General features: G+C 34.5%; 1 protein-coding gene across 1 annotated transcript; it reads right to left on the bottom strand.

Moving 5' to 3' along the window:
- Positions 1 to 578: 578 nt before the first annotated feature.
- Positions 579 to 17,189, bottom strand: LOC126761925 (uncharacterized). Its single transcript, XM_050478357.1, has 5 exons — positions 17,061 to 17,189; positions 8,808 to 9,020; positions 8,575 to 8,731; positions 8,389 to 8,510; positions 579 to 662 (listed from the first exon to the last, which is right to left on the bottom strand). The coding sequence occupies exons 1-5, from the start codon at positions 17,187 to 17,189 to the stop codon at positions 579 to 581; spliced, it is 705 nt and encodes a 234-aa protein (XP_050334314.1).
- Positions 17,190 to 19,227: the final 2,038 nt, after the last annotated feature.

Here is a 19,227-nt window from a genome sequence, read left to right as displayed (position 1 = left end):
TCTGTTTTTTTTTTAAAGTCCTGTTTACTTATACATAATATATATGTACGTAATATTCCATATTCCATACAAATCAAGAATCAATTAATACAACAGGATGAAACTTTGCACGAATAGTGAATTTGAGTTGTGCCTCCTTATGACTAAGTTACCAAATATAAAGACCCTAGAACTAATAGTTGACTTTTGACAGAAAATATCGGTCAATGTCTGACATATATAATTGAATTCAGAGAAAATCGCCTTTAAAATGCCTATAAATTTTTTTCAAATGATCCGGTAACGAGTTATAATGATCATCGCTAAACCACTTTTTTTGAAGGCGCTTCTGGAGATTCACCGTCACAGGCTTATTTATTAATATTTTTCATTTTCTAATATACTTCAAAAGTTGTACAATAATATGCCACAAAATTTAATAAAATTATATTACTCATGTCGCCGTAAAAAATACACAAATATGTCCTTTTTTTGCCTTTAAAACCTATGTACGTACCTAAACGTTTTTCAGTATTTCTCTTCTTGTTTTATGGTGTTTACGCTCAAAAATCGGATGAAATCACACTGTTCCGAAAAGTTTAAGGTTGGAGTTTTGCAATGCCAGCTTCCTTCAACTCTTTGGCAGTAGCGACAGCGGATACTTTGGTATGATGCTTGATACTCTGTCGAGAAAATAAAAGAAATTTGCTTACCAAATAATAAATTTTGGTCATACGTAAATAATGTCAGACAATCATGACCTTACCTGTTTGATAACTGCATTTAAAGTGTTACTAACGTAAGTGTACAAATTGAGTGAGTGTGGGATTTTTAATTTTTTGCAATAATTAATATCAAAGTTAATTTAATATAACATTTTTTTATAAAAATACGAAAAACTCATAAGGTTGTCATGTTGCTACTCTTGATAGCTGCTAAAAAACTGAAATAGTTTAAGAGAAAAGTACCTTCAAAGCCAAAATATATCGTTATACAAATTTTGTTTTCGTTTCACTCTTTTTTTTAGTGCCATGCACGAAATTTAACTGCCAAGCGTCTCAAATAATCATAGCCTTGGTTCCTTTAGCACTATCAAACATATGTGCAACTACTACTTGCAACATCCATAAATACACGTGAAATTTCTGTCACGTGTTCTCAAAGCATCTAAAATGCACTTGCATAAAGCTTTACATTTCTTCTTGTACAGAAAGGTTTGCATATTAAGTTATTTATTCATACGTATGTGTTTTCAGTGCAGACATTTTAACTTGCGCAGTATAGAAAATATGAAATCTAGCAAAAAGAGATATATTATTTTAGCACTTATTTGAAGGTTTTATATGGAATAGTTAGAATATGATTATCCATAATTTGTTGCTATTTTAAAGGTATTTCTTGATAGCACTCTCCTAGAAACTCTAGTTCGTATTAGTAAAAAAAAAAAAACAAAAAATGGGACAGCCGAATAGCCGAATGCTTCTCTTTAGGCGACTTTTTAACTAACAAAATCATCGCCATAGATGGGATGAAGAATTGTTGCATGAAAAAACGCCAAATCTTCACAATAGTAAGAAAACCATGAAAAGGAGCAGGTTTTAATAGCATGTTTCCGGGATCGGAGTACAAGGTGGATACTTAAGAACCCCTAACCAAGCTACCGAAACTTCTGAAGTGTCACTATACCTACTACAGATGTGACGTGTATGCCTTGACGTTGTTCTGTTAGCTTAGAAATTTTCTTCAATTGTCCAAAGCAGACGATACAATTGTTAACAGTATAGTAACCCGAATTAAGAGTTTGGCTTTATGGGAACAGCACATCGTAAATGATTCTCTGCAAAAGGAAACAAACACGCAAGAATGTTTAACTTCTGGGCAATGGAAACAGTGCTAACATGGGGGTCGAACTCGATAATCTTATCTTTGTAACCACATCCCATCTTTACAATGTGAGATACTGAATTATAAAGTCATATGTTGGAAAAATAATGGATTGCGTTTTACTAAACCTGATTTTATGTATAAAGAAATGCTAACAAAATGGTTTGATTGGTTCTTTATGTCATATATTTCTTTTTTGAAAAATATTATATTTTTATACCCCAAAACAGGGTATATTAAGTTTGCCACTAAGTTTGTAACACCCAGAAGGAAGCATCGGAGACCCTATAAAGTATTTATTTAATTGATCAGTATATTGAGCTGAGTCGATACGGGAGCACTGAATAATCAAAATTAAGTTCTTATGTAACAAGAAATGTTCATGAAATTAAGCATAAATTATTGCCCAAGATATCGCTTTAATCTTCAAAAGAATTGTTAAGGTCGGACTGCCATACAAACTGACCAATCAAAATCAAGTTGATATATGAGCAACTTTGGCTAAATATCATCACAAAATTTAACATGAAATACTTTTTTCATTAAATAGCGAACCAATTTTCTCCGCAATGTAATATAGTTTGTAGGTGTAACGGAACTAATTAATATTTTACATTATTATTTTTATATTATAATCAGAATTAACGGTTATTATGTTAATTACTTTCCAATTTGAGCTTTCAAAAAAAGTATAAAAAGGTATGACATGTAACTAACTGAGACAACAAGTTGAAAATTATGTTAAGATTACGTATGTATATATAAATATTATAATTTTTTTCCATTAAGTTTATGTTAGTAATAACTCTTCTTAAAATTTTAAATAAGTATAAACGTCTCAAAGATCCAATTTCTAGCAAATAACCTGGCTTAAAAGAAATAATAAAATGTTTTCCCTTGGATGAAACCCACTGGCCGGTTAGGTCTTTAGATTTACTTAGACACATACTTACTAAAAGAAATGCACCTGTGAAGGGGAAAACACTTACGATATGAGTTATAGTTACCGGCGTATGCACACTTTTGGAGCTTTTGTGGGGATAGTATGCTTTACATACAGCCACAATTACATATATCACATTCACAATATAAAGAGCAAAGTCAGCGGAGTGAAATTAGCTTAACACTCTTGAATCCTAACGCAATAAATCTGACGATGGCGATTAACTTATACCCGCAGGTAAGCAATTAAAACCTCATAGTTGTCTTATGAAAAACTTTGCTGTATACTTACAAGGTGCATTCCAAAGTAAACAGGACTTAAAGTGGCACGGTGCCATATCAGGTGAATACGAGGAGTGGTTAATGGTTAAAATAATCGGTCACAAGCGTCGATCGATCTGAGCAATTTTTGGTCGTCAGTCAATTTATGCGGAACAAACCGTGTTCGCAAAATGCGATAAATCGATGTTTTGGAGGTGTTCAATTCCATTTCCATGAATTTCAATGATGATTTCGGCTAATTTTTGATGAATTCACGCACAGTTTCGATGGAATTTCCGGTGATCACGAATTTTGATTGGCCCACATGTTGATCGTCATTTATGTCCTCACGACCACTTGGAAAACGTTGAAACCACTCGTGCACTCTGCTAAGATAGGCAATCATCGCCATAAACTTGTTTCATTAATTGAAACGTTTCGGTAAAAGTTTTACCAATTTTAAAACAAAATTTAATGTTGGCTCTTTGTTTGAAGCTCATTTTCGCACCGATAACACAAACATACTGACACTTAAAACGCAATAACTTCACTTCCAATCAATGAAATGTCACGAAATTCCTACCGGAAAATCGATAAAGATAGCAGATTCTAACGCGCCACTCGACATAAAGATGGCGCTACCAGGGGCGCTAGATTCAAAAACTTTGGAACGCTCCTTGTATAGTGTATGTATATATAAAATTGCTTGGATTTCGACCCTCAGGTTGACGTTTTACATCTTAAGGTATTTCCCTTGCTTTGATTCCTGAAACTTGCAAGAGTATAAAATGTTAGATTGCACCCAAACTTAGCTCTTCCTTACTTGTTCAACACTTGTTTTATCAGAATATCTCGAATTATGATAAGTTATAAATCATGCATTTGCTTCTGTTTATAGATAACAGTTAGTATAGTATAACTATATTATGGATAACACATAGAATTTCTATTACGTTCTATCAAGTAGTTCTCAAATCAGATTTTCCGAGGAAATTTAGATACACATAAATCTCTTATAAGTGTTCTCGAAAAGTGTAAAATGAGTACTTCAGTGTACTACAACATAAAAGGGAAGTTACGTTTTCTCTCTCTTTTGAGTCGTTGTAGTTGTGCGTAAATGTTTTTCCATTCATAAATTCCCAAAACTTGCAAGTGATTACGTGCAAGTAAGTGCGTATGGACTTGGTCAGACTTACAATTGAATTCACCTTTGTTCTGCTAATGGTAACAGCAAGCGAGCGCTTCGAGAGAGTCTCGATGTCACACATTTAAACTGTTATACGCTGTTGCATGAGTCCTGCTGCTCCCTCGGTCTTTGTCGTAAAAATACGGAGTACATGTAAAATTCAATCCATTCAAATATGTGTGTGCTGTAATTTTCGAGATTTTCTCTCAGGCGAAAAGAGAGAACACAACAGAATTGATGAAATAAAATACGAACTTTAATATAAAGAGGGTTTCAAGATTGATAGAGAAGGGAAGAGAAGATAAGCACGAAAATTGTGATGAAAACGGAAATGAGAATTTGATTGTGTATTTATATTTGTGTGCGTAAGCAAGTCATTCAACGATAGAGTTCTAAGTTGGCGCGCTTCCGCCGTTGCAATTGCCGACAACATATCGTGTGTAACGGTGAAGTGTTATATACAAATCTTTCGAGAGTTAGGAATCTTTTGACGCTGAAATTATAAGTAAAACTTGAATAAATAGGTGCAAAAGTGAGTACTGGTTGAAAAGAGAAAAAGTTTTCGGAAAATTCCAAAGATTGTGCGAAAGTTTCTGGTCGTTATACGAATTTCATGCAGTTGGTTGAATTGTTATAAGCAAAAAGTTAGGAATAGTTAATACAAACATTATACATATAATGTCGGCATTTACAAGGATTAAAGCTATCTTTCCAATGAAGTTAACAATCGTTACTGAGTAGAAAGGAAGAAGAGGCTACTTAAGTATCTTTCATTATTCAATATATATGCCTAAATATGATCCCTTTATGTTACTGAGATAGCTATCATAATATATAATATATATATGTGACCTGGTCTACGGAAAGGGGGCTTGGGTGTCAGAAAATCAATTTTCACTTTTTAGTTGATTCGGATGGAAGATGAGATGCTTTTTCACGTGATAGAATCCAAAAAGTCATAACTTGTTTGAAAGTTCCCTAAAAATGTAGAGAAAGAAGAGTAAAAATACGAAAAAATATTTTTTTTTGTAATGAACAAAATACATTGAATTATAAGCTATAAAGACATGATTATACATGATTTAAATGTTCCACACTAGCAACTTACACGATGAACTATAATAATATTCCGACCAAAAACAACACTTACTGGACGTCCTTGAAGCCTCTGGAAAGGAGAACAATTAATGAGATAACGAGAAACTGACGAAACGAGCTGTTTATTTGTAACAGCTGTTTCCCAGAAAACTAGTTTTCGCACTTTAGCTCCCTTTTCGTAGACCAGGTCACATATAAAAAGTAATAAAATATATACATATAAGTACACTGTACAAAATAAGTGAGACGTGACGGACCGTAACGAGCGGTAGATTGAGTTCACCTCCATTTTTAAACATTTCTGAAGCATAACTCTTTTACCAGTTTGAGTGCTTAGTGACAACTGAGTTGTAGAACCTTATGTTTTTGTTACTCATAATTTCTCATTTATCGGTGCTAGAAAAGCCCGTTAAGCGAACAAATCTAGTAAACTTTATACTGCATAGATACCCCAATATCTGCGAAAATTATCTCCTGAAAGTTGGCAAACGTCATTTGGTATGAGTTTTTCACTTTCCATTGAAACTAGAAAACGCCTGTTTGTGATTTTTGCAGAAGAAGTCACAAGCAGATTGTGTGCACCGAAATAAAAGCTGGAATGACAATAAAAGTAGCTGCTCTCATTGTGAACATAAATACTACGAGAACTCATTAAAATGAACTAATGAATGCACCTGAATGTCGCTTTTCCAATGCCTGGTTTTGGCAAAGAGCAAAAACTTACAGAAGTACAAAACCTCGCCTGCTGTGCTCTTTCCGTTCAGTCTAGGGCGCTCCATCTTCACATCCGTCGTAGCATCTTTCAACCATTCTATCAGTCAGCAACCTAAACAATGCAAACTTTTTTGACAACTTACTCTGGGCTCCTTGGGCTAGAAGAGAAGAGCACGGAAACGCGTGGACGTTGTGTTATATAATGTGTTGTTGTATTCACTCAACTTATTGTTGTAAGAAAAGAATTTGCAATGTCTTTAGCAGATAATTGATTGACGACTTGTTTTGAAAACACTTAGACCGATTTCAACTACTTCGCTTTACTCTGTTCAATATTGCATGCATTTTTGGGCGGTTATTATTCAGTCTCGCGACTATTACGATTAAGAAATAACCATTGATTTGATAAAGCGATCATTGGTAAGACTTGAAGAAGTTTCAACACTTTTTTTCGCTTTCTTTTCTAATTCTTCATGTATTCCCGATAAATTAATGCAGTTAAGTTTTACTATTACCAAAGCTAGGTATGGGATAGTGGACATGAAAACCAGCTGGAAATATCATTGTGAAACGAGAAATACACTTTGGATAAATTCTTAAGATTGAAAAATCTATAAATCTAATACTTGCATGGTGTTCATTTATTTCCTTTATAGTATAAAAGGTGTTTTTCCGGCAATTGGTACTCAAGAAGAAATAAAATGAACATGGTCTAATGATATGGCAAAGATATGGTGGATAAGTGGTATGGTGGATATTTTATGATGGTCACAGTTCTAATTGTTGCGGACAAAGGTTACGTTTTTTTTCACCATTCTGTTCCACAGCAGTAGTAGCGTATTCGGTGCGTGTTGTACGGTATCTCTGAGGATGCGCATTATCCACTAGTCGAATTACAGAATCTGCTGTGCGTTTATGGATCGAGGTTATTATGGGTAGGTGGTCTGAAGCGAGACTTATCATAGGCCGTCAGATTATGCTGTTTATCAGATCATCACTAGCGATACCAAGGGTCAGGGAGGTACTCTGCTATTAGGTTCTGCTATAACATATTACTTACCGATCCGGTACCAAAAAACCTGGCTTTTGTGGTGCCTAAAACTTTTAAATAAAGATCGTAAATACTCTCATATATTGACAATAAGTATTCATTAAGACATCTGAAATTTTGCGCGGAGAGACAAATTTTGCTGAGCTATTTTGTTCTGACCATTTTTATATAATCTTTAATAATAATAACAATAAATTTATAAACTAGGCTATAACTGCGTAAGCGGTGTCTACGCCAATAAAGGAAAAGAAACTATACTAATGCACAAAAAAAACAATATATAGTATAACGTATAACTTCATTATAAGTTTTTGTACTTTTTTCATCATAAGTCATATTTAGTCTTTCATAATAAAGGGATAAATTAATTTACAAAGTGGCATTTGGTAGGCGTGATGGAGTCAAATATTTCTACTTCAGTTGCTAGAATTTCGAAAATGACTGGCGAAAATGCACCAATGGAATTTACATATAGTGGAATCATTGTTCTAATTCTATTTTTCAAGTATGTTAAGTATTTGTGATGGTGTTTTCGGTGCTCTCAACTAACAATGAGTAATTTTGTTTGTATGTATGTTTATGAGTAGCTGTGTACGGGTCGCGGTGTTTTGGCATAATTTAGTTGTGGTATTTTGAAAGTATTTGCACAACACTCAGAATGCTCCGTTTTGAAGAAATTGTTAAAATTTGTAAAAACACACCCACCTTCAATTGCTCTTCAAGTCACCAAGTCACTGGGTCGCGGTATTCATTCACACACATACTTATGTAATTGTTCTTATACCCTGCAAGAAGCATACTGGTAAAATGACTAGTAAAACGACCTGGAGCCGTGACGGGGACTTTCCGTAAATCTTTCGGTCACACTCTTAAGAGCCATGGGCACTTTTTTGACCGTTTATTTTCATTACTTACCTAATTGTGTGATTGTATATACCGTTCTTACTCAAAGCTTAGTAGCATAACAAAATGTATAGCTGCACCGCTCATTCACGTTATATGTGCCCGGTGTTTTACCAGTAAATTAACTAGTAGCTTTTCCGCAGATTTACTAGTTTACTGACGGTCATTTTTTGAGAAAATGTGTGGTGAAATGAGAGTAAAACTTCTAGTGATTTGACAATTTTTTTGACCGTCATTTTGCAGTTAAATACAAAGTGAAATACTAAGGTTTTTTACTTGCCATAATGGAATACCGCAAAATATATTTAGAAATAAAAATCCATTTTTTTTGTATGTTTTCTTTTATATTAGTATTTTAAGAAAAATTTACAATTTTGTTATAAGTTTTTTTGTTCAGCAAATAGCGTTTTTGCTTTTGCCTGTTGTGGCTTTGCTCAACGCTCTTTCGGACTTCCTTTTCGAAGTCGATGCGTCCATGCAGTTTGAAAATTTCTGAAATAAATAAAACATAATAACAGAAAACTTGGTAAATAAAGTTAACAATAGTATGAATTACCAAATAGAGCCACGCTAACTATTTTTAATTCTGAAAGCGATTTCTTCCCGCACCTCCCATCCCAATTGAACAAACTGAGGACTTCGTCGCCAAAAACTCGCTTCATAACTTCGCCAATATCCCCAGAAGTGCCCTTTAAAGTGAAAAGATATGTTATCTGCAAAGACATTTGTGATTTTGTTAATTCATAAACATGTGTACTCTAAGAAAAAAAAAACAAAAACAATACTCACAACTGCATCTTCATAATTTTTTTCTAATATCTTCTCCTCCAAATCAAAGACCGCATCCAAGGTCTGCATTGGCATAAGAACTGCCAGTTCGGTGTGAAAGTCTTCGGAACTTTCTCCCGAGATGCGGCACACTGTCTGCTGCACCTTTTTTACTAGGACTTTCGTCTCTCGCACGATTTTGTGGTGGGCCGTGACATCAGTTTTATTAATTATCTGAAATATGTACATATGTAGATAGTAATAATTGATATACACCTGTGTGTACAAAAATGAGAAAGAATCTTCAGGAGTAGAATGTAGCGCAGCCGCGGCAGCTTCGCCATCTTCCCCATCAGCACGCGCAAATTCCGATAAACTTTCGTATCGCACTGAACTTCTTCACACTCCTTTTTTTTAACTTTGCACATTTCATTATAAAATGTTTTCCTCTTCATTTTTTGTATAAATAATATCACTTTACTCACCTGATGTAATTGTTTTGTTCTCGTTAATTCACTCGCGCGTCTTTTTGCGGCTTTCGCGTTCACTTGTAAATATGCAATTAATTGTGATACATATGTCGTGCTGCCACTGACATGAAAATAAATGCCACAACAGTTGGAATTGCTTTCTCTTCTTCTAATTTGCCCGAATTTTTAAAAAAGCTTTGCAAATTAATTGATTTTGTCGATTGGGCAACACCATTTTCTTCGTTTTGGTCTTTTTCGGTAAAATGAAACATTGCTCCATTCCTATGCACACAATATGCGCGAATGAATAAAGAATAATGTGAAAGTTTGATGTTTCTTTTTGCCAATCATTACTACAAATTTTCAACATGCTTTTTTATGTATTGGTAAAAATGCTTGAATATGGAATTTTTGCAGGGTATATTGTATATAGAAGTAGGTAAAAATGTTGCACTCTGACAACTCACAAGTTTATCGTAGAGTTTAAATTTTTTAGTGTTATGCATACTCATAATGTTTTGACGCGTACGAAGCATTTTCAAACAAATGCACTAAGGACCCAAAAGTCACTAAAACTTTTTTAACTATGGCTTATTGCCAACTGTTTTCTTCTAAGTTTATTTTTTTAACCTATAAGGTCGGTTGGGTCTCTTTTTTAAATTGATACTGGAAATTACGGGATCTGAGAAGCTCTAAAAAACGTCTTCCATATTATTTTTTTGACTGGGTTTTCTAGCGTGAAATTGTCGGTAATAATTATTTAGTTTGTTTCTTGCTTCAGATACCTCTTCCTGTGAACAGTCGCAGGCATTGGATGCCAGAAATATTTTGACATATAAATCCCAGCAGTAGTATGGCAATACTCTTCAATTTTATCTAGTTGATGTTGGCGAGACAGACAAATTAGAATGAATTTTAATTTTTGAATTAGACCTTCATCTACATTAGTTATTTTGGGGAACGGTTCGGTATTGTTAAAAGAAGTCTACTCAAATATTGGAGTTCGTATTCTACAAAATAATAATTTATACATAAATAAATTTAAAACCTGACTTAGCGAATGACTTCTTTTTATACTCGTATGTAAAAAATAAACTTTTCGACATCTGAAAAAGCGCTTGATGTGTATAGAGAGCTTGTTTTGGAAATACTTCAAACGGAGTGGCAAGTGTATAGATCTTAATGGAAAATATTTTTAAAACCAATAAGGCGATTTTCGATGACTAATATTTAATATTATTCGCTACTCTCGAAATATAAAAGGTAACCCACGTATGTATGTACGCAGCATAAAGCCAAAAAAGCCGTTGTTTGTACGAAAATTTAAGATGACTGGACAACATCTGTCAATAGAGCTGTCTATACTTCGGAAGAGTCTGGATAACCATTTGTGGTGAGAGTTAGTATTTATTGCAAACATAATTTCATTGTCATTCCGACACACTTTCATATTTTTTTCTGTACGTAAATAGTTGGCGATAATAAAATATGCCATTGATCGTAGAACTTTAAAAACATTAAAAAAAGAAATTGATATATGTATAGCTATGTATCTATAACTTATCTCACGTGTTGGAATTGAACTTGAATATTCAATCGCAAAGAAAGCTCTCAATAAACAAATGCTCGAAAATGTATAAACAGGTTTCTTAATATGAACATCATTTATCAAGGCCAAGCACAAAAAATGTAAATATTTGCAAATGTCTTTTCAAGTAGACTCTTACAAAACGCTTTGTCTGTAAATCTTCAGACATTTTCGCTAAAATTACTACCGAAAAGGCAACTGTAAGACAAACAAAATATTTCAATATGATTTTCAGTCCTTTTTACATACACCTTTTCAACGGTAAGGCAATATATCCTAAGCCAGAAAGTTTTACTATTTTCTTTTGTGTTGTTTAGCGTGTCACTGTCTTTGCGCATTTGGTGGCAGCACAGTGTATATCTTGTGAAAAAGTCTGCATACTTTAAGGCGCTTTAAATGACTTCACGTCACTTGTTTTTGGCTCGCAGACACTTTCGACGATATTTTTATGGCACTTGCCTTTCCAAAACCTTAAGTAACTTATTTTGTACGCATGAAATACTTATACGTATATACATATATAAGAGTTCAGAAACTTCAGCAAAATTTATCTGAATGTGCATCTAAAAATTTGTACGGTATTACAAAGTTATTGTTGCTGTGATTTCAATAAGCCAAATTTTATTACTTATATGGCTGCAGAGAATTATAGTTTTGTACAAATAACGGTTGAATTTAACACAAACATATATAAATAAAGGGTGATCCATTTCGATATTCCCTACTTAAAAAAAACACAGAAATTTCAAATTTAATGGGGAATATTTATTATCAAGAACATTTTTTGGCATTAATTTTTTGGAGATTATCTATTTCAAATGTTGGCCGTGGCTACGTCTAAGATGGCTCATCCGTTCATTCCAATTTTCAATGACTCGTTTGAACATTTGGTCTGGTAAATTTTGGTGTTAAAAAAATGGAAAGATGGAGTTTTCTTAAAAAATTTAAAATTATATTAATGGTTTAGCGCTGAGTATGAATGAAGTGGTTGCTGATTATAGACATTCTCCCGAACACTCTTTTACACAATTATATAAATAAAGACGACATTTCGCACATTTTTTCATTATCCCCTCTCATAATCCCATATTTACAAGTAATTATCGAGAAAATTTATTATGACAGTTCAAAAGGGCAACTAATCCAGCATAACTGTAATGGCACATGCTAAATACAAACAATCACTCATAGTGGGACGGAAACTAACAGCACTGCTAACGCAATTATTGTTAATGTAATTATAGTAACGACGGAGCTTCAAAACTTATTACCTTCAACGGTGGAGTGGAGCATCCACTTTTGCAATAATAGATTCATCTTTACCTTTCATTTAAATTACCGGTTTGCTTAAAATTAAACGTACATTTTTGCTGATATCCAGCATTTATCTTTACTGTTGTCTAATGTTGAGAGCTAAAGTCGTATTTTACTTTGATGTGAAGATAAAACAAATGAAATACTTCAAATTTTTGCTAAATTTTATTAAAAAACAAGTAAGGAAGGGCTAAGTTCGGGTGTCACCGAACATTTTATACTCTCGCATGGTAAAGTGATAATCGAGATTTCATTATCCGTCATTTACATATTTTTCAAATACCGTATTTGTGTAAAGTTTTATTCCGCTATCATCATTGGTTCCTAATGTTTATACTCGTATTATACAAAGAAGGCATCAGATGGAATTCAAAATAGCTTTATATTGGAAGAAGGCGTGGTTGTGAACCGATTTCAGCCATATTTCGTACATGTCATCAGGGTGTTAAGAAAACATTATATACCGAATTTCATTGAAATCGGTCTAGTAGCTCCTGAGATATGCTTCTTGGTCCATAAGTGGGCGGCGCCACGCCCATTTTCAATTTTTAAAAAAAGCCTGGGGGCAGCTTCCTTCTGCCACTTCTTCCGTAAAATTTAGTGTTTCTGACGTTTTTTGTTAGTCGGTTAACGCACTTTTAGTGATTTTGAACATAACCTTTGTATGGGAGGTGGGCGTGGTTATTATCCGATTTCTTCCATTTTTGAACTGTATATGGAAATACCTGAAGAAAACGACTCTGTAGAGTTTGGTTGACATAGCTATAATAGTTTCCGAGATATGTACAAAAAACTTAGTAGGGGGCGGGGCCACGCCCACTTTTCCAAAAAAATTACTTCCAAATATGTCCCTCCCTAATGCGATCCTTTGTGCCAAATTTCACTTTAATATCTTTATTTATGGCTTAGTTATGACACTTTATAGGTTTTCGGTTTCCGCCATTTTGTGGGCGTGGCAGTGGGCCGATTTTGCCCATCTTCGAACTTAACCTTCTTATGGAGCCAAGGAATACGTGTACCAAGTTTCATCATGATATCTCAATTTTTACTCAAGTTACAGCTTGCACGGACGGACGGACAGACGGACGGACGGACGGACAGACGGACGGACAGACGGACGGACAGACAGACATCCGGATTTCGACTCTACTCGTCGCCCTGATCACTTTGGTATATATAACCCTATATCTGACTCTTTTAGTTTTAGGACTTACAAACAACCGTTATGTGAACAAAACTATAATACTCTCGTTAGCAACATTGTTGCGAGAGTATAAACATAACCCGACAATGTGGATTCATTTGAACATTAAGGACTCAAATACTTGAAATTAATTATTGAAAATATTGCTGTGCTGATTTCCTTTATATTTGGTCACTTTAAAATCCTGAAAACTTTTTATGTACCAACACAGTATAAATAACAAACCATCGAGGAAGTCACTTCAAACAAACCTCTGATTTTGTTAGTGCTAACAAATTTAATCTCCGAAAAGAAACTGCGAAAATCAGAAATTGTTGGTGGCCTACGCCCAAAGCTTGCCATAGGCAAAATTGAGTTATGTACGTTTCGGCGCAAGCGATTATCCCAGTGAAAGCAAAGATGCGGAAGTCTATGAGTAGAATTCAGCTTGAATTGAATTTATTGAAAACAACATGTAAAGTGCCTGAAGAGAGTGCAAGTTAGTGGGGTTCGCAAATGTTGTAAGTATGTTTTTATGTGAATATAAACTTATATATATTTTTATTTGTTGCCCGAAGATTTCATCACAATAGCAGATTACAAATGATGTGCTTTATTGGTCCAGTCTGAAGACTTTTTTGAACATTGTAGCATTGCATAGAATTGTCTATACTTATTTTCGTGATGATGTCTTATCAGATAAAAATGTTTTCCAAACCTGAACTTGATTTGATGGTTCAGTTTTTATGACAACTGTTCATAGCTTTAGTGGTTCGATCTGAAAAATTTGGCTAAATCGTCTATACAAAATATGTAAACAGTGCTGGTAAAATAAAACACGCCTATAGATGTAAAGAGAGAACTAAGTAGAAGAAATTCTTTCAATAGTCTTTCTTTAACAGATCACGCATGTGTCATGTCAATCTATCATGTTCAAAGACTGCCGCCTGAACAACGTTCACAAATCGTTCAATTTTATTACGAAAATTCACTTTCTGTATAGAATCGTACTATTCGGCACACCAGGGTCATCTTGAGACCAAGCACTCATAATTGGATAATATTCGACCGAATAGACCGCGTCCAGCACACAGTAAAGAAAATACTGCAGCCGTAGCTGAGAGTGTACACGACCACAATTAAAAATCTAGTCGGCGCCGTTCACAGAAAATCGGACTGACTAAAGGTTGAGCAAGAAATAATGTTGCTTGACCTTACCAAGCGACATCGCTTCGCTTTATGGGCTCTTGAAAAGCTCCAAGAGCTCCTGTCAACATTTGGAAGAGATAATATTCAAAAAATAAATGCCAAAGAATGTGCTTTCGAATAATAATAAACTTTCTCCATTAAATTTGAAGTTTCTGTATTTTGTTCTTTAAAGGATTAGAGAACATCGAAATGAATCACCATTTACACATTTATAAGCAAAAGTTTGAAATTAAAAAATAACAACAACACCTAAAGCATTCAAACAAATACTCAAAAATATTTTTTCATGTTTGGAAATTAATTCTTATACAAATATCCTTACACACTTTATATTATTAGATAAACGAAGATGAAGATCCAAAATAGAAGTGATTATGATGACGTCAATTAGGAGTTTCTATAATGCAGCAACTTTGCAATACCTAACTAAATTTTATATTTTTATGAACTATAACATAAACGTCTTTTGCTTATTTTTTTTAATTAGCCGATCTGTAAAACAACTGTGTGATAACGCGCATGCCAAAAAAGATTTTATTTATATGCGTTTACTATAACGTATCTCTCAAACGTCAAAGTTTCATCTCACCACAGGACCAGAGATATACAGCTTAATGGCTGCGCTTTATCTAACTTTCTCTTATAGCTCAATTAAGCGTGCTTCTACGCTTCTACTATAATTTCCCATTCAAAAAACCACTCTAAAGTCCAATTTTCGTTATCGCGCTTTATCTACTATAATTTTTCCCATTCAAAAATTTGTTCGTACCACTTATACTCTGAATGGTGTTTTAATTGATTTATAATCTTGTCTGATTCTCATTTAATACGCGTGTTTTCGCCGTTTGAATAAGACACCCATAGAATGCTAAGAGATGCAATTAACAATGAAATTGAAGATAGGATGATGGAAAAAACAGAATAAAATAACACAACTAAAGCTCAGAGAAGGCAATGAATTTGTTTGCAATAAATTGCATAAATATTGTTCAAAATAAAGAGAAGAAATTTCCTTACTTTTGGAGGAAAGTATCTTCTTCTTCTTCTTATTTATTGGCGTAGACACCGCTTACGCGATTATAGCCGAGTTAACAACAGCGCTACGTGGCGCCAATTGGATATTCCAAGCGTAGCCAGGTCCTTCTCCCCCTGGTCCTTCCAACAGAATGGAGGTCTTCCTCTTCCTCTGCTTCCCTGGCGGGTACTGTGTCAAATATTTTCAGAGCTGGAGTGTTTTCGTCCATTCGGACAACATGACCTAGCCAGCGTAGCCGCTGTCTCTTAATTTGCTGAACTATGCCAATGTCGTCGTATATCTCATACAACTCATCGTTCCAGCGAATGCGATATTCGCCGTGGCCAACTCGCAAAGAACTATAAATCTTGCACTTCCAAGATAGACGGAGTAAAGTATACCGTTACAAAAAGTTACGTATACGCCTACGTGTATTGTGTGAATAAGTCGTAGGAAAAAATGCTCCATTTCCAAAGTAATGTAGAACCTATTTTGTAACAAAATTTATGAAAAATAGCTTAACTGCGTAGAAATATTTTTAAATGCCTATTTATAATTTCATAGGATTTGAAGAAAACGCCCGTTGAAAATTACTAGCCTTATATAAAGAGGCATCACAAAGTGCTGTTAAAGTGGAATAGTTGAAGTTAAACACCGGAAATGTGTCAAAGAAATCAAATTAATCTAATAGCTTTTGCAAACAAACGTATTTTTTTCGGATCAACCCTGCGTATCCTTGGAAATTTCTTTGACAAGACATTAGATGTCTTGCTAATTATTGACTGGATTACAACTCTCCGGATTAAATTAACTTAGATATTGACCGATATATATGATAAAAAGTGAACCCCGCCCGTTATATGAGTGTTTATTCTTATCCTTGGGAAGCATAGGACCGCAACAAAATGGTTATCTAAACTGCGATTTTTTGAAAAGGCTTTCAGTTCGCTGTGAGTTTGATTTATATATTCTGAAGTGAAAACGTCATTCGAAAATGGCCCATTTTCACAATGTAACCTAATTGCCGATAAGGCTCTGGGTTTTCTTCAGCCTTATTACCCTCCAGTCATGCGTGGGTAGTAGGGGGTTACAGTATTTGGGGATTTTAATTAATTAAGAAGAATTAAGAATTAAGAAGATTCCGATCTGGCTCCCCTCCATACCGCTACCACACGAGAGACTGCCTTCTTATACAAGAGAGCCGATCGTTCATTGGCGCAGCTGATGAGCTTAAGGAACCCATGGTTCCATCTGGCAATCTCATTTTGGGGTGGCCCAGGGTTTCATCTGACCATCTTTAAGAAGACTGAGAAGATAACCGCACCCACTCTCCTCCATTCCTTGCGTGAAATTGCACCATCTTCCCTGCTGCGGTTGAACATGTCAAGATTTATTGAGCCAGCATTTCTAGCGATTTTGCTAAAGGTTGGCACAGTCACCGTGCTTAGTATTTGCCAAGGGAGGCTTCTCTCTTATGGGACCTTTGCGGCTTAACCGCTGGCTTAGCATTAGTTGTGTCCGGTCCTGCCCTATCGTTTTCGCTCTCGCTCTTCACCATCGTGGTACATTCGAGTGTATTAGCATGCTGCTCAGATACCTTAAGCTTATCACAGTAGTGTCCCATGATTTTGGCAGGCAAACCGTGGTCTGCCTTCAGCTTCCTCGCTAGTATTGACTTGCTTCTGCCCCCTGCAGAGCCTTTCATAGTTCCAGCAGAGTTTCCTTTGCTAGTGCTGGCGATATCGCCGCGTATTAAGCTTCTACCTACGTCCGTTCATCGGTCTTCCCCATCCTTTTGCTCGTAGAATGGCCTAGGTAAGAGATTCCTACTGGCGTCTAGGTCTTGTTACTGCAGTTCGCCAGTGACGAATTCGTTGCCCCAGGAGCAGCAGTCTCACCCGGGGCAGATATGGGTGCCGATTTCTGAGGCCTGCCAGGGTTGTAAGCAGACCTGTTAAATAATGATTATTAATCTTAATCATTGATAATCAAATTAAATTTTTTGTTATTTTTGTAATAATTGATTAATTATGATAATCGAACATTTTTATAATAATTAATCGATTAGGATTAAATTTTGTGTTCGATAAATGAGGATTTATTTCGTTTCCAAATTTAATCCTAGGATTAATCAAATTAATCAAAATTTCAATTTGATTACAATTTCTGATTAATTGCGATTAACGAGGATTAATAACAAATTTTAAATATTTCAACATTTAATATACATAAACTTAATAAATAAAAACAATAATAATAACAATTAATTATTAAATTTTACATTGGCTTTGAGTAAGACCAACTTTTCGAAGAAATTGCCTTTCAAAGATCCACGGCGTGGAGTATTTACTATTCCGGCAAAGGAGAACAGTCTTTCTACCGGTGCTGACGAAGTTAGAGGTGTATTGAAAAATATTGATGCTTGCTTTAACAAGGGAAATCTTTCCCAAACATCTGGTCCGTCAGAAACATCACTGACGTACGCGTAAAATTGATCGGAAACCACAAACTTAATACCACGTGTAAGCAATAATGAATGAATGCGTTAACCAACAACAATTGTTTTTTTCGCTCTTGTAAATAAGAACAAAAACAATAAAAACAAGTTGCCAATATGTTTTATCAATTATCAATATATAATTTTTTTTGGATGAATTTATAAAAAAACACAAAAATGTAAAATTTTTTAATTTTAATTAATATTGAAATATTTAAAATTTGTTATTAATCCTCGTTAATCGCAATTAATCAGAAACTTTAATCAAATTGAAATTTTGATTCATTTGATTAATCCTAGGATTAAATTTGAAAACGAAATAAATCCTCATTAATCCTCATTAATCGAACACAAAATTTAATTCTAATCGGTTCGATTATCATAATTAATCAATTAAATTAATAGAGCAGTTTAATATCTATAATTGATTTTTAATTTTAATCCAGATTTAACAGGTCTGGTTTTAAGTTGGCGGTTGCGACATTAGCGCGTCAGTCATTTCTGATTGACACCTAATCATACTTAGGTATCACAATGCCTCAACCACCAGCCCAGGATTCTACCAATTCCTATAAAGCTAATCCTACTCAAAATCTAGTTTCAAAGCTAAAGTCGTCCAGGAGTTGAAAAGCCGTAAAGGCCGAAGGTCGTTTAGGATGTACCACATTTAATGCGAGCTGCACTATATCCCTCTTCAGGGACCACTATGGTAATTTGGTGAAGCGTAGAGGATCATTCCTTTTTGCTATGAAGAGGTTAGAGACGGGCGGATAGAGAAAATTCTCGTGGACAAACATTAAGCTATATACAGTTTTACTTTCTAATTAAACCACATGAAGTCTCTAAACGGGACTTGACATATATAGTACATATGTGTATCTACAACTAATTTACAACTCTGTGTGAATTATACACAAATTTGAACTTTTAGACGTGTTCGTAATAGCAAAGGGGAAGGGTAAGATAAGAAGGACTTGCAGGTACATGTGCACCAATCAATTCCAGAGAACTTTAGAAATAATTTGTAATTAAATTTGCAAACTTGTATTTGCGATTAAAGTTTAACTCATCAGTTATAATTTTTATTTTCTTTTCAACCATATAAATTTTAATGCAATCAATGGTCCTGTTATTAAACTTCCAAGCTTAAAAAGTTTGCGATTTT

This window comes from Bactrocera neohumeralis, chromosome 6 (genome assembly GCF_024586455.1).
Source record: "Bactrocera neohumeralis isolate Rockhampton chromosome 6, APGP_CSIRO_Bneo_wtdbg2-racon-allhic-juicebox.fasta_v2, whole genome shotgun sequence".
In the NCBI taxonomy this organism is placed as follows: Eukaryota; Metazoa; Arthropoda; class Insecta; order Diptera; family Tephritidae; genus Bactrocera; species Bactrocera neohumeralis.
The sequence above is the reverse complement of the archived record's forward strand: the minus strand, read 5'-3'. Positions and strand labels throughout refer to the sequence as shown.

What these genes read in the sequence shown, in the direction of transcription:
- LOC126761925 (XM_050478357.1), bottom strand. Translation starts at nt 17,189, where the DNA reads ATGGGACACTACTGTGATAAGCTTAAGGTATCTGAGCAGCATGCTAAT. An exon ending in AAAATTATGAAGATGCAGTT is followed by an intron (nt 8,732 to 8,807) that starts GTGAGTATTGTT and finishes ATGTCTTTGCAG; the next exon opens with ATAACATATCTTTTCACTTT. An exon ending in AAAAAACTTATAACAAAATT is followed by an intron (nt 663 to 8,388) that starts GTAAATTTTTCT and finishes TTTTCTCGACAG; the next exon opens with AGTATCAAGCATCATACCAA.